This window comes from Planococcus citri, chromosome 1 (assembly GCF_950023065.1).
Source record: "Planococcus citri chromosome 1, ihPlaCitr1.1, whole genome shotgun sequence".
Taxonomy (NCBI): domain Eukaryota; kingdom Metazoa; phylum Arthropoda; class Insecta; order Hemiptera; family Pseudococcidae; genus Planococcus; species Planococcus citri.
Genome location: NC_088677.1, coordinates 66,074,163 through 66,100,615, shown reverse-complemented (window position 1 = coordinate 66,100,615; position 26,453 = coordinate 66,074,163). Strand labels below are relative to the sequence as shown.

The 26,453-nt window shown below is 33.9% G+C and overlaps 3 protein-coding genes across 3 annotated transcripts; 2 read left to right on the top strand and 1 right to left on the bottom strand.

Moving 5' to 3' along the window:
- The first annotated feature begins 1,349 nt into the window (after window positions 1-1,349).
- On the top strand, window positions 1,350-6,057 carry LOC135842497 (E3 SUMO-protein ligase EGR2-like). The gene is made up of 2 exons (XM_065359984.1): window positions 1,350-1,933; window positions 5,541-6,057. Exons 1-2 carry the CDS (start codon window positions 1,507-1,509, stop codon window positions 5,774-5,776), a joined length of 663 nt encoding a protein of 220 aa, XP_065216056.1. The 5' UTR covers window positions 1,350-1,506; the 3' UTR covers window positions 5,777-6,057.
- A 16,873-nt stretch (window positions 6,058-22,930) lies between these two features.
- LOC135836019 (SPRY domain-containing SOCS box protein 3-like) lies at window positions 22,931-24,144 on the top strand. Its single transcript, XM_065350588.1, has 2 exons — window positions 22,931-22,972; window positions 23,146-24,144. The coding sequence occupies exons 1-2, from the start codon at window positions 22,931-22,933 to the stop codon at window positions 23,839-23,841; spliced, it is 738 nt and encodes a 245-aa protein (XP_065206660.1). The 3' UTR covers window positions 23,842-24,144.
- Window positions 24,145-24,597: 453 nt separating this feature from the next.
- SelT (selenoprotein T) lies at window positions 24,598-26,080 on the bottom strand. Its single transcript, XM_065347193.1, has 4 exons — window positions 25,765-26,080; window positions 25,560-25,689; window positions 25,285-25,480; window positions 24,598-25,207 (listed from the first exon to the last, which is right to left on the bottom strand). Exons 1-4 carry the CDS (start codon window positions 25,920-25,922, stop codon window positions 25,083-25,085), a joined length of 609 nt encoding a protein of 202 aa, XP_065203265.1. The 5' UTR covers window positions 25,923-26,080; the 3' UTR covers window positions 24,598-25,082.
- Between the last annotated feature and the right edge of the window lie 373 nt (window positions 26,081-26,453).

Genomic DNA, 26,453 nt, shown 5'->3' with positions numbered 1-26,453 from the left:
CTGCTGAACAAAAATCAAAAAATCAATTTGGATTACTTTCACATAAAAAAAAATCAATTTTGGTTCAAATTTTTGAATAATAAGATCCCCAAATTTGATTTAATTCTGTTAAAAAGTTGAAAGTGATTTACATGCTGATCCTTTCAGTTTATCCGATGGAATGATAAGGATTCTTAGCTGTTTTAAGCTTGTAATAGATTTTTGAATTTGAGATGCTCAATTTCACTACGGCTTTTATGCTACACAATTTTTCAAATTTTGATTAATTTTTAATCTCATAAGAATTGAGCTAAATTTTGGAATTTTTCATGAACCAAATTTTTCGAAATTTACTCGAGTTTGAAAAATAAATTCCGGTGCTTGAAATTTTGCAAGGTAGTGCACTTTCAATTTTTTGTATGGGTGAATACCTACTCTCATCAATAAAATTTTTCTGTCGATTGAAATACCTCCCTTGATCACTAAAGTTGTAGTCATCGAATTGATGAAACCATTTATTTTGGAGTGGATTTACCAAATTGAATAATTTTCAAATAGGTTCACTATAGCGTTTATTCCTATCTGTAGTAAACGATGAATACGCAAAAGGTATAGGGAGTTTAAGGAGTGTATTTGAATATAAAGATATGAATAAATCTGGGTCATTTACATACACCAGTGTAAACATTTCATTTGTAAAAATATTCGTTTATAAAAAGTAAATTATCTCTTTACATAAGTTGTTGTCATCATCATCATAGTCGTCTTTACATCTTAGCTTATAGCCAGTTTCCTATTACAAACAATGCTAATAAAACAAAGCAGCCAATTCGAACCCTCTATACGCAGTCGAAGCACCCAAAATATAGGCCTACATTCGTATGTAGGATGATCCCCATAACACTTAATTGAGATCCCTCTTATGGTAGATTTGTATAATTATATAAGGACGGATAGAACACACGAATGAGCACATCTATCAATAAATCAAAAATGAATGAAATTACGTCGTAGGAGAATGAAAAATATACACGGAAGGCTGCGGGGCAGGGCTGTGATTCCACGCACGAGTACGAGTACGAGATAGAGATAGAGAAAGAGAAAACCGTATAGAAAAAAGGACAAGCCTTTTTGCAAAAGGGTGACAATATAGGCGAGTAAAAATATATACTCGAGTACCATGTACGATTGTACATAATATACGCAATAAACCAGTTGATGTTACAAAATGGCTTCAATGTGCCATTGAATATCGCGATGAAAAACCTCCCCCCACTTGAGATCATTTATCGGCGGCGACCCTTTTTTCCCTTCTTCTTTGCCTTTTTTTTCGCATCGGCTATTCAACGAGGCAACTCGCCGCCCATAGATTTACCCCTGATAAACCCTCTTCGATGTGGTGTATATTTTTGCATGTGAACAAGTCAGTAGGGCGATAGATGTGGTTAACTTGACATATCATTATAAAATTTTATACTCTCAAAGTGGTGATAATAATAAGGTGCGATTTTTTTTTACGTGCGCGATATGACATCGATGATGAAGATTTTTCGACCTTGGACCGAAGCTGACGAAAAAAATGCTAAACGAGAGACTGATGAGAAGATGGAAGTTATCAGAGATTCGGCTTTTACCAGAGTACCGGAGCCGCATCCGGTTAATCCGGTCGATTTCCCGATCTATGACGGATTACCTTACGTGTTCGCCAACGGAGGTTTAGGCGCCGGCGCCGGTGTTGCCGGCTTCGATGAGTGGAATTTTTACGCGAGTGCGGAAAACATGGCGCAAAATTTAAGTTACCTGGATCCGGCCTATTTGAGTATGGCTTTTCCCGAAATCTACGGCAATAAGATAGCCAAGCTGAAGCAGAGGCCGAAGAAGTTCCGGTGTCCGCATTGCAAAGTGTCGTTTAGTAATAATGGACAGCTCAAGGGTCACGTGAGAATTCATACCGGTGAGTACTCGTGGTTTGCTTTTTTGAACGTTTTGTGGATTTTATGATACTTAGTGGTATTTTGGTGTGATTTCGGATTCATTTGATAGGGAAAGATGAAAGATACTCAAGAATTCATCTACGTGAAAATTTCCTTAGTAAGATGAAAACATGTTGTTTGGTGAAAGAAATTGGCAGAATTTTATTTTTCAACTGTGTGTGTAAATGTACTGGAAAATTTTTTTCTCCAGTAGTAGGGAAATAAAATGAGGAGAAAAGTACAACAGATGAATCAAATTATTTCGTTAATACTGAAAAATATCCAAACACTAAAAATGCATTAAAAGTCTTTTTTTCTCGCACTCAATTTACAATATTTTTGTTGAAAAATTTTTCGATTTGATGTGCTTCTATATTATTATTGTTATATGGTTTGAAGATTTTTGAACGAAATTTTCTCTCGTCCACATTTATGAAAAATGAAGATATGAGGGGGGAGGGGTGATTAAAATTCGCCAAAAATGAATCTACTGCGTGTCTGCTTTGAATATAAATTTGATTATAAATTTTGATTTTTCGAGTGTATGGATTCATTTTCATTTTTTTAAAGCAGGATTTTTAACAATTTCACAATAAAATGTGGTTTTGTTAAACAAATTTTTTAATTTTTTGATCGAGAAATCAGATTATTTGATTTTTTTTTCAATTTCTCGTATTAATAAAATTGAGTCATTTTTGCTCCAAATTTTCTCAAATCTAGATTTCTCATTTCAACTGATCAGAGAACCTCTTAAAGTGCCTGCCTACGATTTAAACAAAACTTTTAGGAAGAACATGATTGGAAAACTTCATTACAAAAATTTCAGCTATCAAAATTAATTTATCGATTTTTGATGAATTTTTAAAAATTATGTTGAACATTTCAGGGGAATTTCACTTTTAAAAATATATTTTCCATTTAGCACCGTAAATGATGAAAAATAGCTCTGAAACTGATGTCAAATCTTCCGAGCCGAATTTTGTTATTTCTGATCATTCTTGAGCCTCCGGTGCGATTTTTTGAGAAATTTCAAAATTTTGGGGAAATAAAACTCGTGCTGGAGGCTCTAGAAATGATTGAAATGGTGAAATTTGGATTTAGGGAGGTTAGTCTTAGACCAGATACAGCCATTTGTCCAAATTTCAGAAATTTATCTCCGAACAAAAAAATTCGGACTTTTTGAATTTTTCCCTCATAGGCTCGAGAGGCTGGTCAAAAAAACACACTCGATCATTCGATTTTTAGCAACCAAAACTAATTTCTACACCTTCTGGAGAAGTCGAAAATTGTGCTGGAAGCTCGAGAATCCAGAATCGGTACCTCGAAACGATGAATAAACCAAAATTTGATTTTTAGGAGCCAAAATTAATTTACAAACCTTCTGGGGAAATCGAAAATCGTGCTGGAGGCTCCAGAATCCAGAATCCCTCGAAAGTCGAAACGATAGGTAAACCACAATTTGATTTTTAGGAGCCAACATTAATTTACAAACCCTCTGGAGAAATCGAAAGTCGTGCTGGAGGCTCCAGAATCCAGAATAGGTACCTCGAAACGTTGAATAAATCACAATTGATTTTTAGGAACCAAAATTAATTTCCAAACTTTCTGGAGAAATCGAAAGTTGTGCTGGAAGCTCCACAATCCAGAATACTTCAAAACGATGAATAAACCAAAATTTGATTTTTAGGAGCCAAAATTAATTTTCAATCCTTCTGGAAAAATCGAAAATTGTTAGGGAGGCTCCAGAATCCGGAATACCTCGAAACGATGAATAAACCACAATCTGATTTTTAGGAGCTAACATCAATTTCCAAACCTTTTGGAGAAATCGAAAATCGTGCTGGAGGCTCCAGAATAGCTCGAAATGATGAAATTCGGATGAGAAGGGGAGGTTGATATTAGTTTCAGCATCAATTTTCATCATTTTTACAGACTTTTTTTTCTGGAACATTCCTTGAAACTTTTTGAAATGAAATATTACCAGAGTACATAGAAAAAAATTAAACACAAATTGGTAGAATAACTTGGTTATTTATTTGTATTGATCGAGAATAAATTTACGAATACACTACGTTTCGGCACACAGTACCTTCATCAGGTGATATGAATAACTAACAAGTGGAATAGTGTGTAACGAGAGTAGCGAGAAACGGAGATAAAATAGGTACCTATTTGTATTGCACCAAAGGTTTTAAAATTCGGTGTGAAATATTACCTATCGTAAAATTTGAAATTTGACTCTCTCTTCCCACAAAAAAGGAGTTAGATGATTCATACGATTGAAACAACCTGACTAGTGACTAAACTGAATTCTCGAATCCGATCTATGGCCATTTGCTCAAATTAATTTTTTTCACAATCATGATTTTCAAAATGTATACGAATTCTTGTAATTTTAGTAGCAAAATAAAAATTTTATGCAATTCTGAGAAAAAAAACAAGTGTTCTCTGCAATTTAAATAAAAAAAGTAGAATTTTTTTGCAAGTTGGGCAAAAAAAATACTTTTAGAACAGTTACGCACTTAATGACAAGAAAACAAGTAACAGGTCTTTTCGGGATTTTGGAAAATAAAACCAGACTTTCTACTTTCTAGTAATTTAGACAAAAGAACAGGCTTTTTTTGGCTGTTTAGACGAAAAATAAGTCTGTTTTACAGAAGCATTTTTCGAACTTTTGACAAAAAATGTAATATTTTCGTGGTAATTTTAACAAAAATAAATTTTTTGTTACAAGAAAAAAGCAAGGTTTTCAGGAAATTTTCATCGAATCAGTTTTTTTTCAATAGGTATTTTCAAAAAACGAGACTTTTACAATTTTTTCTTGGTAATTTTAATTCAAAAAAGTAGAATTTTTCTACAAATTTGATTTGAAAAAAACACTTTCTGAGAAGTTAGATTAAAACAAACAGGTCTCTTGTGCAATTTTTCCGAAAAACCTGAACTTTTGCTCCATTTCTTTGAATTTGGGATAATTACGAGGTTCAGGAAAAGTGGATTAGGGAAATCGATCATTTGGCAAAATGGCCATTCAATGATTTTTGAATGTTCACGAACTTTTTTTAAGGAGGAGACTTTGAGCTCATTTTGATTGATTCTTGACAAATTTGGTCCCATCAATTCCCAACTATGGGCATAAAATTTCGCTGTGATCAGCGACTATAACTTCTGGCCGTTTCTTTGGCAGAGATAAACACAGAATAATAATCATGCAATTACAAACACCCCCCCCCCCCTCCTTCCAAAAAAACACGTGATGATTTGTCTATTCGTGTTGTTCGGTAATTTTATTTTGAAAATAGGCGAATACTCAAATTTGAGATTTGAATTCAATCCTGACAATTTTTTAACCCGATTGAATTACATTTTTATGTTGAGAATTTATAAAGATTGAGAAACAAATCTAAAACCTTGCTCACGACTCGAATAAGATTTTTAGAAATATTATCAAAAAATGTGATTGTTTGATATTATGTATTTACACACTTGATAAGAAGGCATGATACCTATACCGGCTATACCTAGACCTATTACGTCTCGTAATCCAGACTAAACCTTCTATTTTTTCTCTCTCTGTCTGTACACAAACAGGTGAAAGACCTTTCAAATGCGATTCCGAAAAATGCGGCAAAAGTTTCACTAGAAACGAAGAATTGACCAGACACAAAAGGATTCACACTGGTTTACGTCCCTTTCCTTGCGATCAATGCGGTAAACGATTCGGCCGAAAGGATCACCTAAAGAAACACATAAAAACACATTTTCCGCAACCGCGATTCTTGGACGCTAATTTGGTCTCTTTGTATCCGATTTTGTTCGGGTATTAGCGAGCCTACCTTAAATCGGTATACATTTTCGCAACCTTACCTATAAATAACAGGTGAATAGAAAATATATCAACTTAGTCGGTATACCTAGATTGATTTTTGACTTTAGGAATATTTTCAATTATTTCAACTTTCGTTATATTTTTTGTGATATTTATGATATTTTTTTTGTATTTTTTTTACAATTCATTTTTCACTTTACGATTTATAGGTATATTTTTTCAAGTTTAAGATTTTGTATCTATAAGTATTTACTTTTGTTTGTGTGTGTGTGTGACTTGTACCTACGATTTTTTTTTGAATATTTCAATAATTTGTGTAATAAAATATGTAATTTTTTCAACTCGAAGGTGTGGAAATTTTACTCAATTTGATTGATTTATTGAAATAGCATTTATTAAGACGAATTTTTCAAGATATGAACCAAAATCATGCGTGAATTTGTAGGTACTCGTATTTCTGAATTTAGGCGTGATATTCCCTATTAAAAAGGCCTAATGTCTTTTCAGACGAAAAGTACTTAACGCGATGAAACTAATGTTGAATGGAATGTGTACGTCTCCTACGCTGAACCCGTGCAATTTCTCATTTGACGAATCACGCTGTAATCACTATACTCACTAACACTTTAAAAACCTACGTAAACTATTAAACAGACTACTTGTTAATTTCCGTTCTCGATTCGAGTGTCAAATTCTTAATGGGGCAATTTTGAAAATGCGACTTAAATGAGGCGTTTTAAAGTGATGAGTTTACACAGATCGTGGATGGTACAGACAGAGGTGACTAAAGTAAAGGCAGCGCAGTAGGATGCGACAAAATGACTACAGTGTTGCACAAAGCCTGACAGCAGGAGTTTAAACATTAAACCTTCGGGTGCTGGTTCGTTTCGACAGAAGGAGACGAAGATGTGCATGGCGAAGTACTACTCTTTCAACGGGTCCATTCGATAAGATTGATTGATTTGTCGCTAACATAAATCAGCCAGTTTAGTTTACCGGTAAATAGGCTATTGGATGGATATTATCCTTACTTACTGCTACACGAGTATAGCATAGTTTTATAGTGTGCATTATGCAAGCTCAATGATATCTGAGTAATGGATTTGATAGTGAGTAGAAGTAGTCCTAACCTTAAATCGTCTTTTATAAAAAAAAAACATCCAAAAAATTCAAAAGTCCTCTCCCCTTTCAGAAAAACTACATAGAAATATTTCCAAAACAACTTTCACGCTAGCTCTCGTGGATTCTCTATTTTGAAACCATTTTCAGCGTAGAGTTTAATGTTCAGAAAAAAAATTTTAAAAAATTATATGCAATAAAGAAAGTTGTCTGTTTTCGTGTTTGAATGTAAAAACAAAATGTCCGCACCTTAGTCCTGCCCACCTCAATTTTCAAATAAAAATTCCGGATAACATTTTTAAAAACGCTCAAATACTTAATACATATAAATTTACATACCGCGTATACATCTATTCAGTGGAGACCTCAATTTTGAGTTGAAAGGAAATCAGAAATTTTTTCAGCTCCGAAGGAGCATCTGAGAGACCCGTCTGTCTATGCGTCTGTCTGGCCTCTTAACATCTTCACCAATTTATACTTTTCTCGCCTCTTATGGTCGTCTGTCTGGCTGCCTGCCTTCTTACGGCCATTGACCCATCTACCTGGTTTCTCAAGGTCATCTGCCTGCTGGTTATCTAAAGTCATTCACACGTGTGTCTGGCTTCTCAAGGTCGTCTGCCTGCCTACTTTTTCAAGGTCATTGACACGTCTGTCTAGTTTCTCAAGATCTGTATCAGCTTGATTGATCTTTTAAGGCTATTGACCCGTTTGTCTGGCTTCTCAAGGTCGTCTGTCGCTGCTTATTTAGTCTCTCAAGGCCACTGACCCGTCTGTCTGGCTTCTTAAGGTCGTCTGTCCGTCTGCTAGCCAGTCCTCTCAAGGTCATTGATCCATCAATCTGGTACCTCAAGGTTGTCTGCTTGCCTGTTTGATCTCTCAAGGTAATTAACTCCTCTGTCTGGCATTCCAAGGTCATCTATTTGACCTCTTAAGGTCATTGAACTATCGGTTTGGCTTTTCACGGTCATATATCTGACCTATGAAGGTCATTGAACCCGTCTGTCTGTCTGTCTGTCTGTCTGACCTCTCGAGATTGTCTACATGCCTGTATTGCTTTCCAAAGTTGTTTTTAAGCCTGTCCTCTCAAGTTCATTGACCTGTCTATCTGTCTTCTCAAGGTCGTCTGTAAGTTTTCCTGTCTGGTCATTGACCCATCTGGCTGATTCCTCAAGGTCGTCTATCTGTCTGCCTGGCCTCTTAAGGTCATTGACTAATCAAATTCCAAATACATATTCAACTAAAAGTTTGAAAGTTGCATAATAGACATAGACATTTATTTTAAAAGTGCTTGCAACACAATAATACTCTGGGGGGTTGGTTCCAAAAAATATGTTCATATTCGTACTCAGCGACCTCGAAAACATGCCATTCGATATATCACTTGAATTTTCCCGATTTTTAAAACTTTTGACCTCCTTTTTGGGACATAGAGGGGCTTTGAGGGGTTGGACCCAAAAAATGATAATATGTACTTGAAAAAAAGTGAAAGTAATACTTTCTACCGTTTTTCATATCAAAGGAACTTGATTTAATATTGAAAATTTCAATCAGAATACATATATATACTAAGTCGTCACTCACAGTATGAAAAAATTGGAAGAAATAGTCTACTCGTGATTTTTTTTGAGAAATTAATCAGCTAGACGCTTGATTGATTGTTCATATCTGCAAAAAAAGATGGAAAGTTTGAAGAAAACGTCAATTTCACAAGGTGGGGAGGGGGGTTAGTTGGTATTCAACTCCATTTTTTCAAATTTTACCAACAGACATCTCTTAGAAGAAACCTCACAAGTTCATAAGCACCAGAATTTGAATTAAAAACAATTTTTTTCCAAATAAGAAGACCCAAGAATGGTTAAAAATGAAAATTTCATCGTTGTAACAATGTGGTTGTCTTTGAAGTCAATCAAACTCAAGAATTTGGCGCCGAAAATGAACAAATTTTTCATTCCATTTACCACAAAAATTCCACCAAACAGCACAACTCACTAGGTGGTCCTCAAAATTACACACAAAACAGTTTGAACATCTCTCTTCCTAGTTCCTTGCAACAATGTTCAACAAAAATTCCCAGCCCACGACCCACTGTCAAAATTACCACACAACTCGACTTATTACGATTAAAAAAAGATCAAGCCTTCGAATATACACGTAAAAATGTACACAAGACGAGGCGCATCTTACCTCGACATCACTTCATTATATGTACGAGAGAGCATCGTCAATGTCAATACCATCCTCCATCACACGCTTAGGCTATAATATGTGAGAAATTCAGCTACCTAATTCATCATTTTATTCTCGAGTTGAATAAAATTCAATAAAAAATGTCAAAATACCATCGCACTGCCTCGATACTTCCTGCCTTCAAGCAAAAAGGTTATACATATGGTAACAAATTGAACTATTGTTAGGATCGGTTACGGACTCATACACGTAATCGACGATTCAAATATAAACGCTATTCCATCATCTAGTGTCAAAATGATCGTATTTTCGAGGGGAAGACATCACGCCGACAGTCGAGTAAAAAAAAAAAGAAAAAAAATACAGAAAACTAGTAATAATAATTCATCAATTTTTTCAGACACTTGATCGAGTTTCCGTAAAAATGGATTCTGCAGAGCGAGTGCTATTTCACGACATTTGGCGCGATCTAATTTTATGATCGATTGTTCATTATGAACGATTCTTACACGATATTTTTGTAAACGTTGAGCTTAACAGAGTGAAAAAAAAACTATAACAAATAATCACGCCAAATGTAGCAAAAAAGAGGGAAAATTAAAAATAACGAATTTTTAGTTGAATCAAAACTGGGCGTAAAAATCCTGGCATAATACACGCTCAGTATAAAAAAATGTAAAAAAAAGAGTTCTAAATAATGTAGGCCTGCTACACTACAACTACACAAACTTCATCATTTTTAAATGGAGGGATAAACTAACAAAAAAATGATTTTTTTCAATACAAATATTTTCAAAAACAAAAAAATAGGTTACAAAAAGGAAAGTTTCAGATTATACAACACGCGACATAGAAATTCTCGTGTTTATTCTTTCCAATTTTCAAATTCAACTTTGCAAGAGAAGTATCCCAAATGACACAAAAATTTTTGAACCTGTCAAAGCTACATTGAAAAATCTTACAAAAATACATCACTATCCGTAAATTCAGAAGATAAAGAGAATTTTTTTCGATTTTTTATGAATTTTAGGAAATCAAATTCGGGTCAAAAATGAAAAAAAATCAAAATTTTACCAAATTGACCTATATAAATCTGAAATTTTGGAAATACTCTATTTTCGACCCGCCAAATCGACTACTTAGAAGCGGTTTCAAACCGTTTCAATCAGTTCTGAAGTCTCTGGCAGATTTTTAAAACTTGATTTCATCAAATAAAATTGAAAGGCCAAAATTTATGCTGCCTATAGAGAGCTCATAGCTACTCAATTTTTTTCGAAAAAAAGAGACTTTAGTAACCAAAAAAGCTGGAAAAAGTAACCAAACAATTACCAAAATTTACAAAACACGAGCAAAACATTTTAATGCAGAAAGAAAATTACAAAAAAAAACCTCGATCAAGACTTCAACCATTTTTGCAAAAAGTAGGACTTTTGAGAAATTATAGACCAACAAAGGAAGACTTGGTCGTAATTTCTGCCAGAAAAGTTGAATTAGGTATTTGGTATTTTTTTCATAAGAAATTGAGACTTCATAGCTAATTTTAACAAAAAAAGAGCAAAAAACATTATAGCTTTTTCAGCCAAAAAACATTTTTTGGCAAAAAAATGAAAGCTTTGGGTAATTTTTGATAAAAAGGAAGACTTTGACAATTCAGTAAAAAATGAACTTTTTTCAGAACTAAGTACATATGTAGGTATGTGAAAATATCTAAAAGTTTTTGAAAAAATTGAAAATTTTGTCGAAGAATGAAACCTTTTTGCAATTTTTTGGATATTTTCGCCACCAATCAAAGCTTTTGACAATTTTACAAAAAGATGAGGCTTTTCAGCAATTTTTGGGAAAAAGCGAGACTTTTGAGTAATTTTTAAACAGAAAATAATTTTTTAGGGATTTTTTGCAAAAAAGCAAAACTTTTGAGCCGTTTTTGCTTTAGGCAACTTCTGGCAAAAAAGCAAGACTTTCAAGTAGTTTACAAAAAAAGCGAGACTATTTTGAATTTTTGGAATGAAACAAGATATTGTCAACTTTTTCCTTTTTTTCTTCCAAAAAAGTGGACCAACGTTCCAAAAAAATTGAGTTTTAGTAAATTTTTGAAAAAGTAACTTCATTAACCAAAAGTTACGGAAACAGTAGTTCCTTAAAAGAGTAGGTATGTGAATATAAGCCCTTCTCTGTGCTCTAATTTCAACAAGTTGAGTCAAGGGATGGAATTTCAAGTCGTTTAGGAGCCTCTAGCGACTTCTCGCCATGAAGTCTGTCCAAATTAACTCTGTCAAAAATTTTTACAGCCAATTTTTATGCACAGCAGGTAAGCTGGGGCTAGAGAGTCATTATTGTTTGTTGAAGGCACGATAAAGTGCTCGCAAGCGATTCGGAGGTGCACTTTAGAACTTAAAAAGTGGAGAACATTTTGAGTAATTGTTTACAGAAGTAGGGCATTTTGATTTTTTTTTAAATTTGAGATCATTAATTCAAAATGTTTAGAGAAGATGGTGGAAAAAATGAGCGGTTTTAGAACTTTTTAAAATATTGAAATTTTCACAAGTAAAAAAACAGATACACTTTTTAAACAATTACCTCAAATTCGATAAGATGATAATTTCGGCTATTGAAGTTTACAACACGTTTTGGAGCAGTTTAAAATTTCTGTAAAAAGGTGAAATTTACTAAAGTCTCAAGAAAAATTCAAAAAAACCAATTTCGACAGCTAAAAATTAGGTTTTGAGGATTGCGAGACAAGCTCTTTCAGTGAGCCTTTCATCTCAATCAGAATTGATTTATAGTTGAGAACGTTTCGTTGGGTAAGCAAAACTTGCCCAAGAAATAGAATCTAAATTTTTCCACAATTTTCCAAACCCACTCTCTAAATTTTCTGAAATTGATTTTTTCACGCTAATCATTCTCTGCTACAATAAATCCCCACCCCCTCCCAACTTCACAGACTTCTTGTTCGCATTTCCCAATTTTCCCTTCGTTTCGAATCCTTTAGTCCCCGTAAACATGTTACTTCAAGTGAGAATTGAATTCTTCGCAGGAATAGTTTTTACCATCACCCTTTACGATCAAAAACATGCACCACATCTACGCGAACTTATTGGTTTCTCTAACCCATTCCTTAATCCACGAATCCAAATTTGAAATATGGAAGACATTTTGCAAAATATCCTGCTGCACATGACATCACGTAGTGCATAAAAACGACGTAATACGATTACATCGTGTGTATTTCAAACAAAGTTATCACGACCGATTAAATTTTACAATTATATAAAAATGTATCAAGCCTTTGCGGTAATTGAATCTGCATAATATTGCGGAAAGCGAACTAAAAGGGGTTATAGGACCGCCTCTTTTTCAACTTGGCCGATCAACACGACAATTTTGGTCGACCAATCGCGGTGCCCAATTCAAATGCATTATATAAAAGATTACATTTAATCTAACTAGTTTAATTTTTCACCCTTCGATTTGTTTGCTATACTCTGTGTCTGTGCCACGCCAAAGGGGGAATATAAAATGAAAACGACGCGTATTGTACGAGTACTGCATCTATGAATGTGCATATATGTTATTAAGATACACGTGTGTACGAGTAGATATTACTCACACACACACATACGACAAATCAACAAACCAAAAACCCTCTTCAACCACAAACATAACACGAGAAAACTCACAAAGTCAGCTATCATATCCAAAAGCAGCATCTCGCACCTCTAGATACGGTACAGTGCAGATTTTATATTTTCATCGCCAACATTTGGTTAAAAATTTCGTACGCTTTATTAGACCGTTATTAAAAATTGACCGAAAAACGGCGTTAACCGGTCTGCTTAGACTGAGCTAGAATAAGCGTGAACCATTTAAGAACAGCCGACGAGCATTTTTTTGACATAATAGACTTCGCTGGATAGTACTTGACAAAGTTAAAATCTGGCCATTCGGTCGAGCCGCAAAGATGACATCTTCTTTATTCGTACGTACAAATATTCTCTTCCACGTCAGTACACACATACACACCATGCCAGCTTCGTACATTTATCGGTATTTGATACCGAATGTGATTGTGGTATACTTTAGACAGTTGAAATCGTGCGCCCGCAAAAGGTCTCTCTTACAAAATGTATACTGTGTTATGTGATCTAATTTTTTCACTCCGGGGTGTCTTCATTCATGCACCTTTTTCATCTATTGTGTACCCTGAAATCACCATTGTTTGTACATAAAGGTGACGGTTACCTCAAAAAAAAGAGGAGAAAAAAGGTGTTTGTAGCGGTCAGCCCGCAAACGAGATTAATAAAGTGGTGCCGTGTCCGATGGGATTAATCATCAAGTGACAAACTAATCGGTGCACTGGTCAAGATGGTAGGCTACTTTGAAGCGTAAAAGGATAGGTTATTTTAAACGCTGAATGAATTGATCTTTGCGAAAAACAAAAGGTGGAATCCTGCAGAAACCAAGAAAAATCTTCTCTCATTTAATACATCTTCACTGGAATACTCTCAACTTGATGCTCAAATCATCAATGATTTCCTCACACCGTATACTTGATGATTTCGTTTTGTTTTACACCAATTGAGAATTTTTGTGGTAGTTCAGTTGGAAATTTTGTGTTTTCTGCTATCATGCTTATTCGAATCATAAATCGCAAATCATAACAGTTTTTCAAATTGCAAATACCTCGTTTCAGATTCCAAATCCCAAATGGCAGTTTGAAAAAAATCACTGATGTTTTCTCTCGTTGCTTTTTTTTTGTTATTGTTTTCGAATAGATAGGTACCTACGGTAAATTTATTGAAATTTAATTTACTTACCTAATCAGAATTGAGGTTGAACATAAAATCGAAAAATGCTATTCCTATCAAATAGAAAACGTTCATAAATTGAAATAAAAGGGAGAAAAATGATTCGAATCACAAATGAAATTTTTGAATCACAAATCATCACTTTGTTTTAGCGATTCGAATCATTTTGGATCATTGGATCTCAAGAGTTGCTTTAAAAATGATTCGAATTACGAATTGCGAATAAAAATACCTGATTTGGATTACCTGTGGTTCAAATCTCGCCCACTCCTGTCTTAAACATGGCAATTAAGAGCAAACTTGACAAGGTCATGATCTACACAGACTCATTGAAATCCATCTCTCAACTAAATCAAAATCCAAGCAGCATCCAATCAAAGATTTGGTTTTGTTTTCTCTTCATTTTTCAGAAGAGGCTTTGGTTATTTTAGAAAATCAAAATTTTGAGATGGAACAATAATTTGAAAAAATATTCATTAAAATTTTCATCAAATGTAAATGATTCATGTTGGACATTCCAAATTTAGCATGAAATATTCCAAAAACAATGCTTCTCCCTCATCCTCAGAAAAAAAAAATCCACGAGTAGGTATTACCCTACTTAAGTACTTATGCGAAATTTCATGCTCAATAAATTTTTTCTCGTCATTTTTTTTTTCTAAAACAATTTTTTGAGACGAACAATTGAAAATATCAAAAACTTTTCAGAAATCTGGTATATTTCCCATTTTTGACCCCTCCCCTCCTATATCAACTGAAAATAGCTTCGAACCATTTTGAGCAGTTCTTGGTGCCTCCAGCAGATTTTTGAACGTTGAAATTTCCATAAAGTTTTCACGAATAGAAATGAAGCTGGAAAGGTAGAATTAAGTAACTCTACACCTTAATTTTAACATGCTGAGTCGACTGGATCCGGTTTCAACCCGTTCTGAAGCCTCATGCATGCAACAGTAGGAGAACAGTAAATTTTTAATAAATTTTTTCTCTTCATTTTTTTTCTAAAACAATTTTTTGAGACGAAAAATTGAAAATATCAAAAACTTTTCAGAAAGTATGTTTCCCATTTTTGACCCCTCCCCTCCCCTCCCCTCACCGCTCCTGTATCAACTGAAAATAGCTTCGAACCATTTTGAGCAGTTCTTGCACCTCCAGCAGATTTTTGAACGTTGAAATTTCCATAAAATTTCCGCGAATGGAAATGAAGCTGGAAAGGTAGAATTCACTCTACACCTTAATTTTAACATGCTGAGTCGACTGGATCCGGTTTCAACCCGTTCTGAAGCCTCATGCATGCGACAGTAGAAGAACAGTAAATTTTTCAAGTTTTCATTATGAAGTCGCTGGACAGAAATATATCACTGAAGGCTTTAAAACGGCTTGAAGCCAGTTTCAATTGACTTAGCAGTTAGCATGTTGAAATTGAGCTGCAGAGTGAATTTTCGTCTTTTCAATTTCTTTTGGTAAAATTTATGGGAAATATCAAGTTTTAAAAATCTGCTGAAGGCTCCAGAACTGCTCAAAATAGTTCGAAACCATTCCCAATCGATTGGAGGGCATCGACCTTTTAGTTAACCTAGACGACTACTCTAATGCAAACTAAGACCGCTGGTTATGTCGCCAACTCTGTGGATTTCAAATTAGAAACAAACGCATCTGCGCATGTCTCAGGAATTGATGCTTGTGAACAGTAAACGGAAACACCACCAGCACCCCCACTTCCACCATTAATCCACTGACAACAAAATACACACACACACGTTTCCTAAGACATGCGCAGATGTGTTTGTTTCTAATTTGAAATCCACAGAGTTGGCGACATAACCAGTGGGATAATTTTGCGTATGAGTAGCTGTCTAGGTTAACTAAAAGGTCGATGTTGGAGGGGGCGGAATATCCCTGTGTACGTATGCAAAATTTCAGCTTTTCAAGTCAAGTTAATGAAGTTTCAACTCTTTTCCAATCTTTGGCCCAAATTTGATGATCAAAAATACACTAAAAATCATAAAATGCAATTGTGCTTTTGAATATATTGCCAGTTGGTAACTTACTTATAAAGAAGAAGTTTGAATTTCCAAATTTTAAACATGGTATCTTTTTTAAACAGAAGATTTAAAGATACGAGTTAAGTCTCAAATTTTTGCTGCAAAAAATTGATTTTTTTTCAACTGAAAAAAAAGGTGAAAATTTATGTGTATTTATGCATTTAAATGGTTGAACACGCGAAAATAAGTTGTACAGGAATCATCTGAAAAAATTTGAATATTTTGAAAATTGGGAAAAAATTGTCAAAAACGCAACAAAGCTTCAAAAGTTATTCTGAATTTTTAAAATACCGAATAAACACACATGTTTTTTAATGATTCTTGGCGATTTTAATGCACTTTAACGCAAATTTAACAAAAATCATCAATCATTTTGAAATTAATTTTTTGGGGAAAATTTTTCAGTTTTTGAGCAAATCGTACAATAGGTAGAGGATGGGTAGAGGTACTTAGGAAACGTGTTTCAAATTCTAAAACACTTTTTTTTTTTGCAACACTGGAGTTTTAGAATATTTTTACAGATATTCCCTCAGATCAGCATTGATTTTTATCATTAGGATTTTTTTCAACTTCAAAGACAGCTGTTTCAATTATTTTCTACTGCAGATACCTACTTGAAGAAACTAGACTGTGCTTCTAATACGTTTGCTTAGAAAAAAATTGAGAAACAAACAGGCTAAAGCTGTATTGGTAATTGAATATTTACTGGCAAATTCGCCATCTACTTTCAGTTAAAAATACAACGAATAAACCATCAAATTACTACGATGATTGACGCTCGAGCTGATGAACGACCCATTTCTTTCGTCATCACTTCAAAATTCACATATCTACTTACGGATTCAACTTCTGACACAAATTAATTGGTCATAATAAATTTATACGAATATTCTAGCTCAAAAAAATCTTCAATTCAACTTGATTCTCATCCCAACATCGGACAATAGGCTAATCTAGTTATCAATTCCAGAGTCCACGTTTAAACTCAAGTCCATTGCCCTTGCCCAGTTCTCCAAGTATCAAAAAATACTTACGAAAATTAACACATCCGATCCAAAATGACAGAAGCTATAAGTTGCATTGAAAATATACGTATTTTATACACTGATGTGAAAAAGCGTATAAAATTTCAGCCGCTGTTGAAGGTTACGGCTATTGGCAAAAGAATCGCGAATATTCCCCCTGCACAAGCGGTTTTATTAATCGAATATAAGTAGTACTAGTATGTCATATATACAGCGTACAACAACAAAGGACGAATACAGAAAGACCCTCGAAACCATCATAAATTACTTGAACGCGAATTGGAAAAGTCTCTTTTGTGGTTTGGTTTGATTCGGCATCGGGTTCTGTTTGTTTTGTTAAAACCGTGACATCGTTCTTTACGCTTTCATTTTGCTTCTATCCTTTAAGGTGTGAACCAAAACCACTTCAAAATTCATAACTAGCTAATAAAAGTTACAGACTTGAATCATTTTTTAATTTATTACCAGTGGCAGTCGTCGTCTTCGAAGACCAGGACTACAGGACCAGATGGTTGGGAACGTGGACAAAGTCATCGATCGTGTGATGGCTGGATGAGTGGATGCTGGATCAAGCGTTGGGCTTGGGGGTGCTTCGGTGGTATAATAACATTTGTATTGTTTGGCATGTAATGAGGATGGATACAAAATAATGAAACTCTTCACGTACTTAATATGAGATCCAATCCAAAACTTACCCTCATCATTTCTGCAAACTTTCAGTTTTGTTTTCCTACAAATTGAAACACCGGAGACGATGGATGATGAATGAATTCCACTGATCACTCACTTCACTTAGCTTCACTGTTTCACTTTCACTCGTTGAACAATTCTACACATTTTCAGTTCCCGACAAACGACAAAATTTCACCGCAAGAATTAAATTTTCAGTAAACGAAACGACAATAAGAAATAATGTAACAAAACCTGAACAAAACTAACAAAAGTCAAAACAAACCGGACGCCATAATCTTTTGTTCATTCATCAATATTGGCTAAGTGGCTACACTGTCAAAATCTCAATGAACGAAGATTAACGACAATGTTGACAATCAATTAATTATGACGATTTCGATTCTTTGCAATTTTTTGGTAAAAATTAAAAAAAAAAAATGATACCGAAACCGAAAGTGAAGAGATTGATGGAAATCATGAAATGGAATTTGGAAATTATTGGAAATGGGAGATAGGGAGACGATCAACAAAAATGAATGAATAATGCATGCTGGGATGCTGAATTGTTGCGCTGTCGGCTGTACCAATTTCAAATCCTGATTCCTTTTCCTGTCCTGATCCTGAGTGATATGTACATTATTTTATTTTAATTTTTAATTTGCCATTTTTCCATTTAGATTGAGATTGTTATTCTAGAAGTGCTGTTTCAAAGTAAGGAAAACTTCGAAATCGAAAGTTAAAGATGCAGTTCAGTTCATCTTTATTAGCAAGTCAACGTCAACAACCATCGTTGATCTTGAATTCTTGATATGCACAAATCACAAAATATTATTTAAGTATAATTATTCCAAGTAATGTTACCAGGTACACTTCAACTCAGCAATTTTTTATTTACAATAGATACAATGATTGCAGCCGTTATGCACCGAAGTAAACAAGATGATAATATTTCATCCCATTATACGATTCCATTACCTATACCTACAGGCTTAGCTAGGTTACAGGATAGAAGTCCATAACTCAGCAGTCAGCACACTTCTGCAAACTGGTTTGAAAACACCAAGAAGTAGGTACTCAACACCGAACAGAAAATACCCTTCAGGCCGCAATAAAAGAAATACAAGTAATTACAATAGCCAAGGGCGTAGTGATGGTAACCCGGAGGACGGTAAAAATGTGTAAAAATTTTAAATATGAAAATGATACATTAGATAAAAGGCATCGTCAACGTTATCCTTTCCATTTAATGAACAATCATAATGAAAAGTCAGCAGTAGTACGATGGCGAAAGGCGGTACGTAAGGCCTGATAAAGGCTATAGCAACCGCGAATGCGAAAAAAAAAATAAAAGAGAAGCAACCCTAGAAATTGTTATTGGGGACATTAAAGGTTTTACAATGGTGAAGTTTTGTTGACTATTGTCTGTTTGTGTTGCGGTAACTGTTAGTACGTTCGAGGATCCTGCATGGCCTAGGCCTAGGGTACCGCTAAGTTGATTTTTCCACTCGGGTGAACTTTATTAATTTTTATCCTGTCGAATTTCTAGTTTAGATACTGATCCGGGTTAGCGACGAGTGCTTTTCATTCATTTTGGCAACGCCCCGATGACAGCAACAGTACTTCTGTCAGTTGACTATGTTGTAACCTTTGCGTTTGTCATTTTTCAAGTTTTTCTTCGGGTTATGAGATGTGTACGAGTAGGACTTGGAGCTGATTGCGGAGTTATTCCAGTGGAGTAGGTTGATCGGAGATCGTAAAAGCGAGATTACCTTACGATATTAAAAAATCGAGAATTACGACTCGAATTTATTGGTGTTTTAATGTGCTTGTAAATGTTACTGTTTGATGAAGAATAACAAGTTAACAATGTTGCAGAAGTGATCTGATTTTGTAATGTGTCCTATTGATTTATAGATTCATGAACGATTAGATAGGTATTTGCAGTTTATGAGTTCCTATGAATAAGTATTCAACTGCTGATATTCTGATATCTTATTAAGTTATTATCAATTAGATTTTCATCCTGAAGGCAAAAATACCTAGATACCTAGTTGTTTTTTTTTGTTGTTTTTTTTGCAGATTCTGTGGAATGCTCTTGTTCCAATTTCAAGTAAAAATAAACTGTTAGGAATAGAATTATTCAAATGTGACCTCACGACCTATTAAATTAGATTAAAATTTCGCGAGAAATTCAAATATTCTAACAAGAATGTTTCTTGAGTATTGAAGAATTTCGTGCTTAAAACTGAGTTACGATTTTCGAGATTTTTTTAGAAAGGTATTCTGCCATCTTTGAAAACACAAATAATTAAAAATTTCGCGATACCTAAATTCAAATATTTCTACTACGAGTATAATTCTCCTTTGGTAGGTATTTTATAAAATTTTTGAAACAAAAATTGGGCCTGATTTTCGAGATTTTTGAGAAAAGTAGGTACATACATCTAATTCCTATCAAAAAATTGAGTCATGATGTTCGCGATGTTTTAAAAAGGTGTCATGCAACCTATCAAAATGGGTTAAAATTTAGCAAGAAAATCAAAAATGTAGGTACCTATGTAAACTAGATTGTTTCTTGAGTAATTTTTAAAGAATCTCGAGCTCTAAATTGCGTCAAAATTTTCAAAATTTCTGAGAAAGAAGTCGTACGAGGCTACGAGCAATGGTTTAAAATCTTACAGGAAAACAGAATTCTAATATTTATTGAGTATTTTTGAAGAATTTTAAGCACAAAATGGGGTCATGATTTTCGAGATTTTTGAAAAAGTTGTCATGCAACCTATCAAAATGGGCTAGAATTTTGCGAGAAACTCAAATATTTTTCGAAGGTTTTTGAAAGATTTTCAGCTCAAAATTAAGTCGTTATTTTCGAGATTTTTGAAAAGGTGCATCCACCCTATTAAAAAAAGGTTAAAATTTTGCAAGAAATTTAAATACGCCGACCAGAACGTCTCTGGAGTAAGTATAATAAGTATTTTTGAAGAATTTCCGAACAAGATGTCCTGCAGGCTGTATAGCCAGTCAAAATGGGTTAAAAAATTACAAAAAACTCAAAATATTTTGACTAGAACGTTTCTTGAGTATTTTTTAAAAATTTTGAGCCCAAAATTGGGCCATGGTTTTCGAAATTTTTGATAAAGTATCATACGAACGATCAAAATGGGTTAAAGTTTTACGAGAAATACAAATATTTTACCCAAATTTTTTTTGAACATTTTTGAAAGATTTTGAACTTGAAATTGGGTCAATTATTACCTATATTTTTGAACAAAATGCATTCAACTTATCAAATAATCAAAATGGGTTAAAATTTCGCAAGAAATCCAAATATTTCGACAAAAATTACTTTTGAGCACTTTTGAAGAATTTTGAACTTGGATATGCAAAAATTGAAGGTGCTAAAGTGTATTTTTCGATTTTTGGTCGATTTTTGAAAATAAAATTTCGGCAAAAAATGAGGAAAAAAATCAAAATTTCATCAAGTTAATCTAGAAAGCTGAAATTTGGGATACGTCCTACTTTCGACCCACCAAATCGATTGGAAACAGTTTAATATGGTCATTATTTATGGGATTTTTGCAAAAAGTGTAGGTAATGCTACCAATTAAAATGGGTCGAAATTTTATGCTGATCGGTTGCATTGTATTTTTTCAAAAATACCGACAATTATGGCCAAAGTTTGTGCTTTAAATTCTTCCAAAGTAGGTGCTCAAAAGAAAACCTTCAAAAGAAATTTTAATCTTCTGCCGAAATTTTAATCAATTTTGATAGGGTTCAAAATCTGAAAAATCATGACCCAGTTTTGGGTTTGATATTTTTCAAAAGTGCTCAAAAAACATTTTCGTTGAAATATTTGAATTTTCGCGCATTTTTAACCCATTTTGATTGGTCGCAAGGTCACTTTGAAGTAATTCTATAGGTACCTTTCACATCACCTCCCTCTCTTCTCTCTGATTGTGTGACTGTGAAAATCTAAAATATGTGTTTTCTGATATCATGGACCCATCTCTACAAAAAGCCAACTGAAGTTTTTGGGCTGCAAAAATTCCATCCAAATTTGAATTTTGGAGCACTTTTTGCCAATTGGACCAAACGCACTGTCAACGATATCATTTAATATCAAATTGACAACTATCTTGAGTAATATTCATTTTTCAAATCACGTTGACAAATTTACTTTTAGAAAAAGGTAACATTATGGTGATTTATGATCGCAAATCGACCAATGAAACTACCTGTCTATAATCTGAATCCATCAAAACACAAAGTAGGTACAAATAGGTACCTACAGGTATTATAAATAAAACCTTTTTAAAATCTACAAATGACCCTATAGGTATCCTACAAGGTCTAAAGTTGTGGAATGGAATATTTCATGAAATCGAAACCACATTACGCATTAAAATTAGGTACTCTCAGCGTACTTTGGGTGTTATTATTGCGGTGAATTGGTAATGTAAGCGAGTTACTTGCGCGATATAAATGGATTTCATCTTTTAACAGCTGTATAGATAAACAATATGATGACAGATATCGCAAATACGAGTATTGAAGATGACCCGGAGACTTCCTGCTGTTCAGAAGCGATAATGTTTTGGGGATGATATTGACAGAATAAAAGAGCACTTCGTGGTAGGCCAAATTACACAGTTACCGGTATCGGAGTACCGATGAGGTAACATTACGTGACAATACGTCTTCTTGATTCGAGCTAACACTTTCCCAGACAGTATTATTCGCGGTGACGATTTATTGATTAATAATTTATAAAACCGTTCGTCCGAAAATACAGCTTGATACATGTAGATAGGTATTTGTCAATCGGAGAACAACAATTATCACTGGAAAGTGAATAGTTAGGTACGTATTAGGTAATGGTAATATAAATAGGCCTAGGAAGAAATGCTGCAGTGGTATTCTGTGTAGGTCCGCTGGAGAATCCGACGACCAGAGCAACCCTACCCTAAGTTGAATCTGCATATGCAGTGCACTTATCACGAATGCGTGCAGTGTCCGACATGACGTCATGCTAAGGGAAAAACAGAAGGGTCGATGCACTTCTGGAAATTATTGATTACTCAGTGGAGAACTGGAGAAAGTGAATTACTGTATCGCGACGGTGCTTAAGATGAACCAGCGTGATTCTTCATTGAAGGAAATTCAACCCCTACATTCACCCTTGTTACGTCAGTGCATTATCACTATTTCGGCTTCGCGGCTTCAACAACTATGTGCTGTGTTTTTTTTCTGTAAGTATGATGTTTTAAAAATGTTATTTCAGTTATTTATGTTTTTGTCTGAGATGTTTGAAGATGATCAAAATAAAATCAACGAAATTCAAGATGTGAGTACCTACTTACCTATAAATATTTTACGATAAGTTGTTGTTCCATAAACACCATTCTATTATTCATCCATCATTATAATCACAATATTAAATTTCTAATTGCGAATGCTTCGCTCTTCATAACCAATAAATTAGGTACAAAAACTTCATATTTTTAAAAATCTTTCCAGAACGTTTCAAATACCAACCTCAACAACCCCCTAATTGACACAGACACTTGGACCTGGAACCCAAACTGTAAAAGCTGCGACGTTCGAATCATAGACAAAAACCAAAAATGTGTTCTATTCCATCCATCTTGGAGCCAAGGCACATCAGCCATCAGAGGAACAAAAATGCTCAATAACACTCGCTCATACTGGGAGATCTTTATACCCAAAGGAATCTGTGGAACCAGCATGATGTTCGGCATTGGTACGGAAAGAAGTCGTCTGGGATCACCCGACTATATCAATTTAATCGGCGAAGATGAACGTAGTTGGGGCTTATCTCACAAAGGCTTCCTATGCCATGATGGAGAGTATAAGAAATTTTGTCGTCCATTTCGAGAACATTTACCAACCACTGTTGGTCTGTTGTTTGATGGTATTTATGGTACTTTGAGTTATTTCAAAGATGACATTTGCTTGGGGGTAGGATTCAGAGATTTGAACAAAATCAAAGAACCGTTGTATCCCATGATTAGTTCAACTTCTGCTAAAACTATTATGACGTTGAAGTCAACTGGCAGCGAATTTGTCAGCTTGAAAGATCGATGTAGAGCTGTGATATTAGAAAATCTTAAATGCATAGATGACGTACAGAAATTACCATTACCTTCAAAAATGAGAGAATACATTACCTATGGAAAATGCAGAACGGGATGAAATTGCAAGTCATGAATGTAAATGGTATGTGCCTGCTTTTTAAAATAGGTAGATGCCAATTAAAATCAAAACATCATTGAGTATTAAATTTTTTTGGATTTTTAAAGATTTAATTGAGTAAAATGTGTTAATTCTAGTGCCATATGAAACAATCAACTTATTAAAGTAGGCACCTATCTAAATAATAATACCACATGGACTTTCAATCTAGTCAATATTTTTCACAAACGGTCTCCATTTTTAGTACTTAACTAAAGGAGGTATATTTACCAACTATCTATTACCTACCTATGCATTAATTTGAGGTCGTCTTCGTTAGAAATATTATTTCCTTTTGTTTTTATTTTATTTTAATTTTGTTGTATTGTTTTCCTTTTTCATGTTCAATTTTCGTTAACTTATCAAATTTTAATAGAAAAAGTTGTTTGTATTTTTAAATTTTCATTTTGTGTTTCCCCCCTTTTTTTTATCGTTAATTTTATTTTCCAAGTTATGGTTTTCTTTTTTATGTTTTTATTTTTGAACGCTTGTGAGTTTTAATTTAATTTTAAGAGCGAATGTTATCCTTGGTGTTTTTACAAGTTTCATTTGAATTTGATCTGAATTTTATCAACTTGTAATAAAATCGATTGCTTTTGTATTTTTATTAAATACTTTCAAAAAACGTTGTCATGCAACCAATCAAAACACGATTTCCATTGTATTGCGTTTCTTTCCCTTCTTCTTCAAACTTCAAATAAAAAATGTAATGCACAATAGTTTTCATTAAAACGTATATTTTCCGCCATTAAAAAGTAAATTTACTAAAGAAAATTTGACTACACATATTTACAAATAACAATATATAAAAATTATACAACTGTATAAGGTTTATCCAAAACAAAATATAAGGTAAAATACTTCTTACTATATAATCGCAGAAAAAAAAAAGGATCAGTAACCAGCTGAATCGAAGCATACTCTATTTAACTGACATTATTCTCGAAATAAACAACGCGGGGATTCAATTATACTATACCGTATACCCAGAATGACTATTTAAATCTTATCTCTTACGAAGCAAATCCAGAATAAACACACACATGAGGCGATATTTGTAAAATTTTTCATAAAAAATATAATGAACACCAAACGAATAAGGAATACCTTAAAGTTTATCACAATTCACATTGATGTAATGGGAATAAATTTACAACTGAGGAGCGTCAATCTGAATACCACGTCATTCCAGCCGATGATTTTCAAGTCGCGTACGAAGGTTCAAAATTAATCGTGTGTTCGAAGTTCATCTGACTATCGATTATACGGAATAATTCTTTGGGTTGAGGTACTCTACCACTATCGATTTTAGACCATAAAGGCACACCTGTTTTAACAAAAAATACTCACACATCAGTAAAAGAAAAAAAACAATCTAGAGAAAGAATTCGCAAAAGATCTTACCATCCATTGATATTTCAAATGCACCAGATGAGATCAACATGTTTTCGAACATATTTGAGAAAAAGAATATGGTAAGGCAGGCGTAGATTTTATTATTCAAACACCACATCCACCAATTAGGAGTTTGCCAGCCTAGCATAAGGAATACATTTTTCTGCAGTATTATCAGAATGATTAATACCATTCGACTGAAATTCTGAAAAGAAAACATACCATTATAAATGACGTAATGTATTTTTATCGAGTTAGTCAGCGTTTGGTTGGCAAATACTTACCAAAAATCTAGCTAGCAGAGTGTATAAACCATTAGACTCGTAATATTCTCCGTGTACGTCGATATTAGGATATTTTTCTTTTAAAATCTGAGCGTATTCTTGGAATGCCTTTTGATATCCGCATGAATGACTGCGAAGACAATATGTATATTAGAACAAAATGGATTACGTATCTTGAGATGGAAACAGTTTAAAGAATGCTTACCAATATTGAATAGTGATCGTAGGGACGTTCGTGTGACGCATATTCAGTTTGGTTTCAGGGATTACTTTATCATTCTGAGGAGTTTCGGTGAGAAGTTCCTTTATGGTGACAGCTAAGAATATAGAAAAAAATATACCCGGTAGAATTTTATCCTTCATTGTCTCCAAATATGATGAGTTGTAGTTGAACGATTCTAGTTAGTATTTTTACAATAGATTCACTGAATATTTAATTTTTAATGAATTATTTCAGTGACACTTATTTTCTTTATCATATCTTTATCTTTTCTGTCCAGACGAATGAAATTTTTAATGCGATGTAAATGAACAACGGAGTTATGTAGGTGAAGTACCAGGCACTGGTGTACGGTTGACAGCGTTTTAAGCGTGCTAGGCTAGTGTACATCCAGTATCAGCTCAGTCGGAGAGTAGTTTAAAACACCAGTACTGCACTCAGAGAGCTACAGATTTTATTCATTTTACCTTTGAGACTCAAATAAAACTCAGGGTTTGCGTGGGAGATGAAATATAATATACATATAATATCACACGTGAAAATTATATATACAATTTATCTTCGATGGAACTTTAATCATTACTCTAATTCGCAGGTATTTTACATATAATATTTTAGCCTATAGAAATAGGTAACATTTCGATGAGAAAGATTTATTTTTATTTTTATTCGAT

Bases quoted from the DNA above. Each gene is read 5' to 3' on its own strand.
- LOC135842497 (XM_065359984.1), top strand. From the start codon at position 1,507: ATGACATCGATGATGAAGATTTTTCGACCTTGGACCGAAGCTGACGAA. The intron at 1,934-5,540 runs GTGAGTACTCGT...GTACACAAACAG, and splicing joins TCACGTGAGAATTCATACCG to GTGAAAGACCTTTCAAATGC.
- LOC135836019 (XM_065350588.1), top strand. From the start codon at position 22,931: ATGTTTGAAGATGATCAAAATAAAATCAACGAAATTCAAGAT. The intron at 22,973-23,145 runs GTGAGTACCTAC...AAATCTTTCCAG, and splicing joins AAATCAACGAAATTCAAGAT to AACGTTTCAAATACCAACCT.
- SelT (XM_065347193.1), bottom strand. From the start codon at position 25,922: ATGAAGGATAAAATTCTACCGGGTATATTTTTTTCTATATTCTTAGCT. The intron at 25,481-25,559 runs GTAAGTATTTGC...TTTTCTTTTCAG, and splicing joins CTCTGCTAGCTAGATTTTTG to AATTTCAGTCGAATGGTATT. The intron at 25,208-25,284 runs GTAAGATCTTTT...TTGTTAAAACAG, and splicing joins ATTTGAAATATCAATGGATG to GTGTGCCTTTATGGTCTAAA.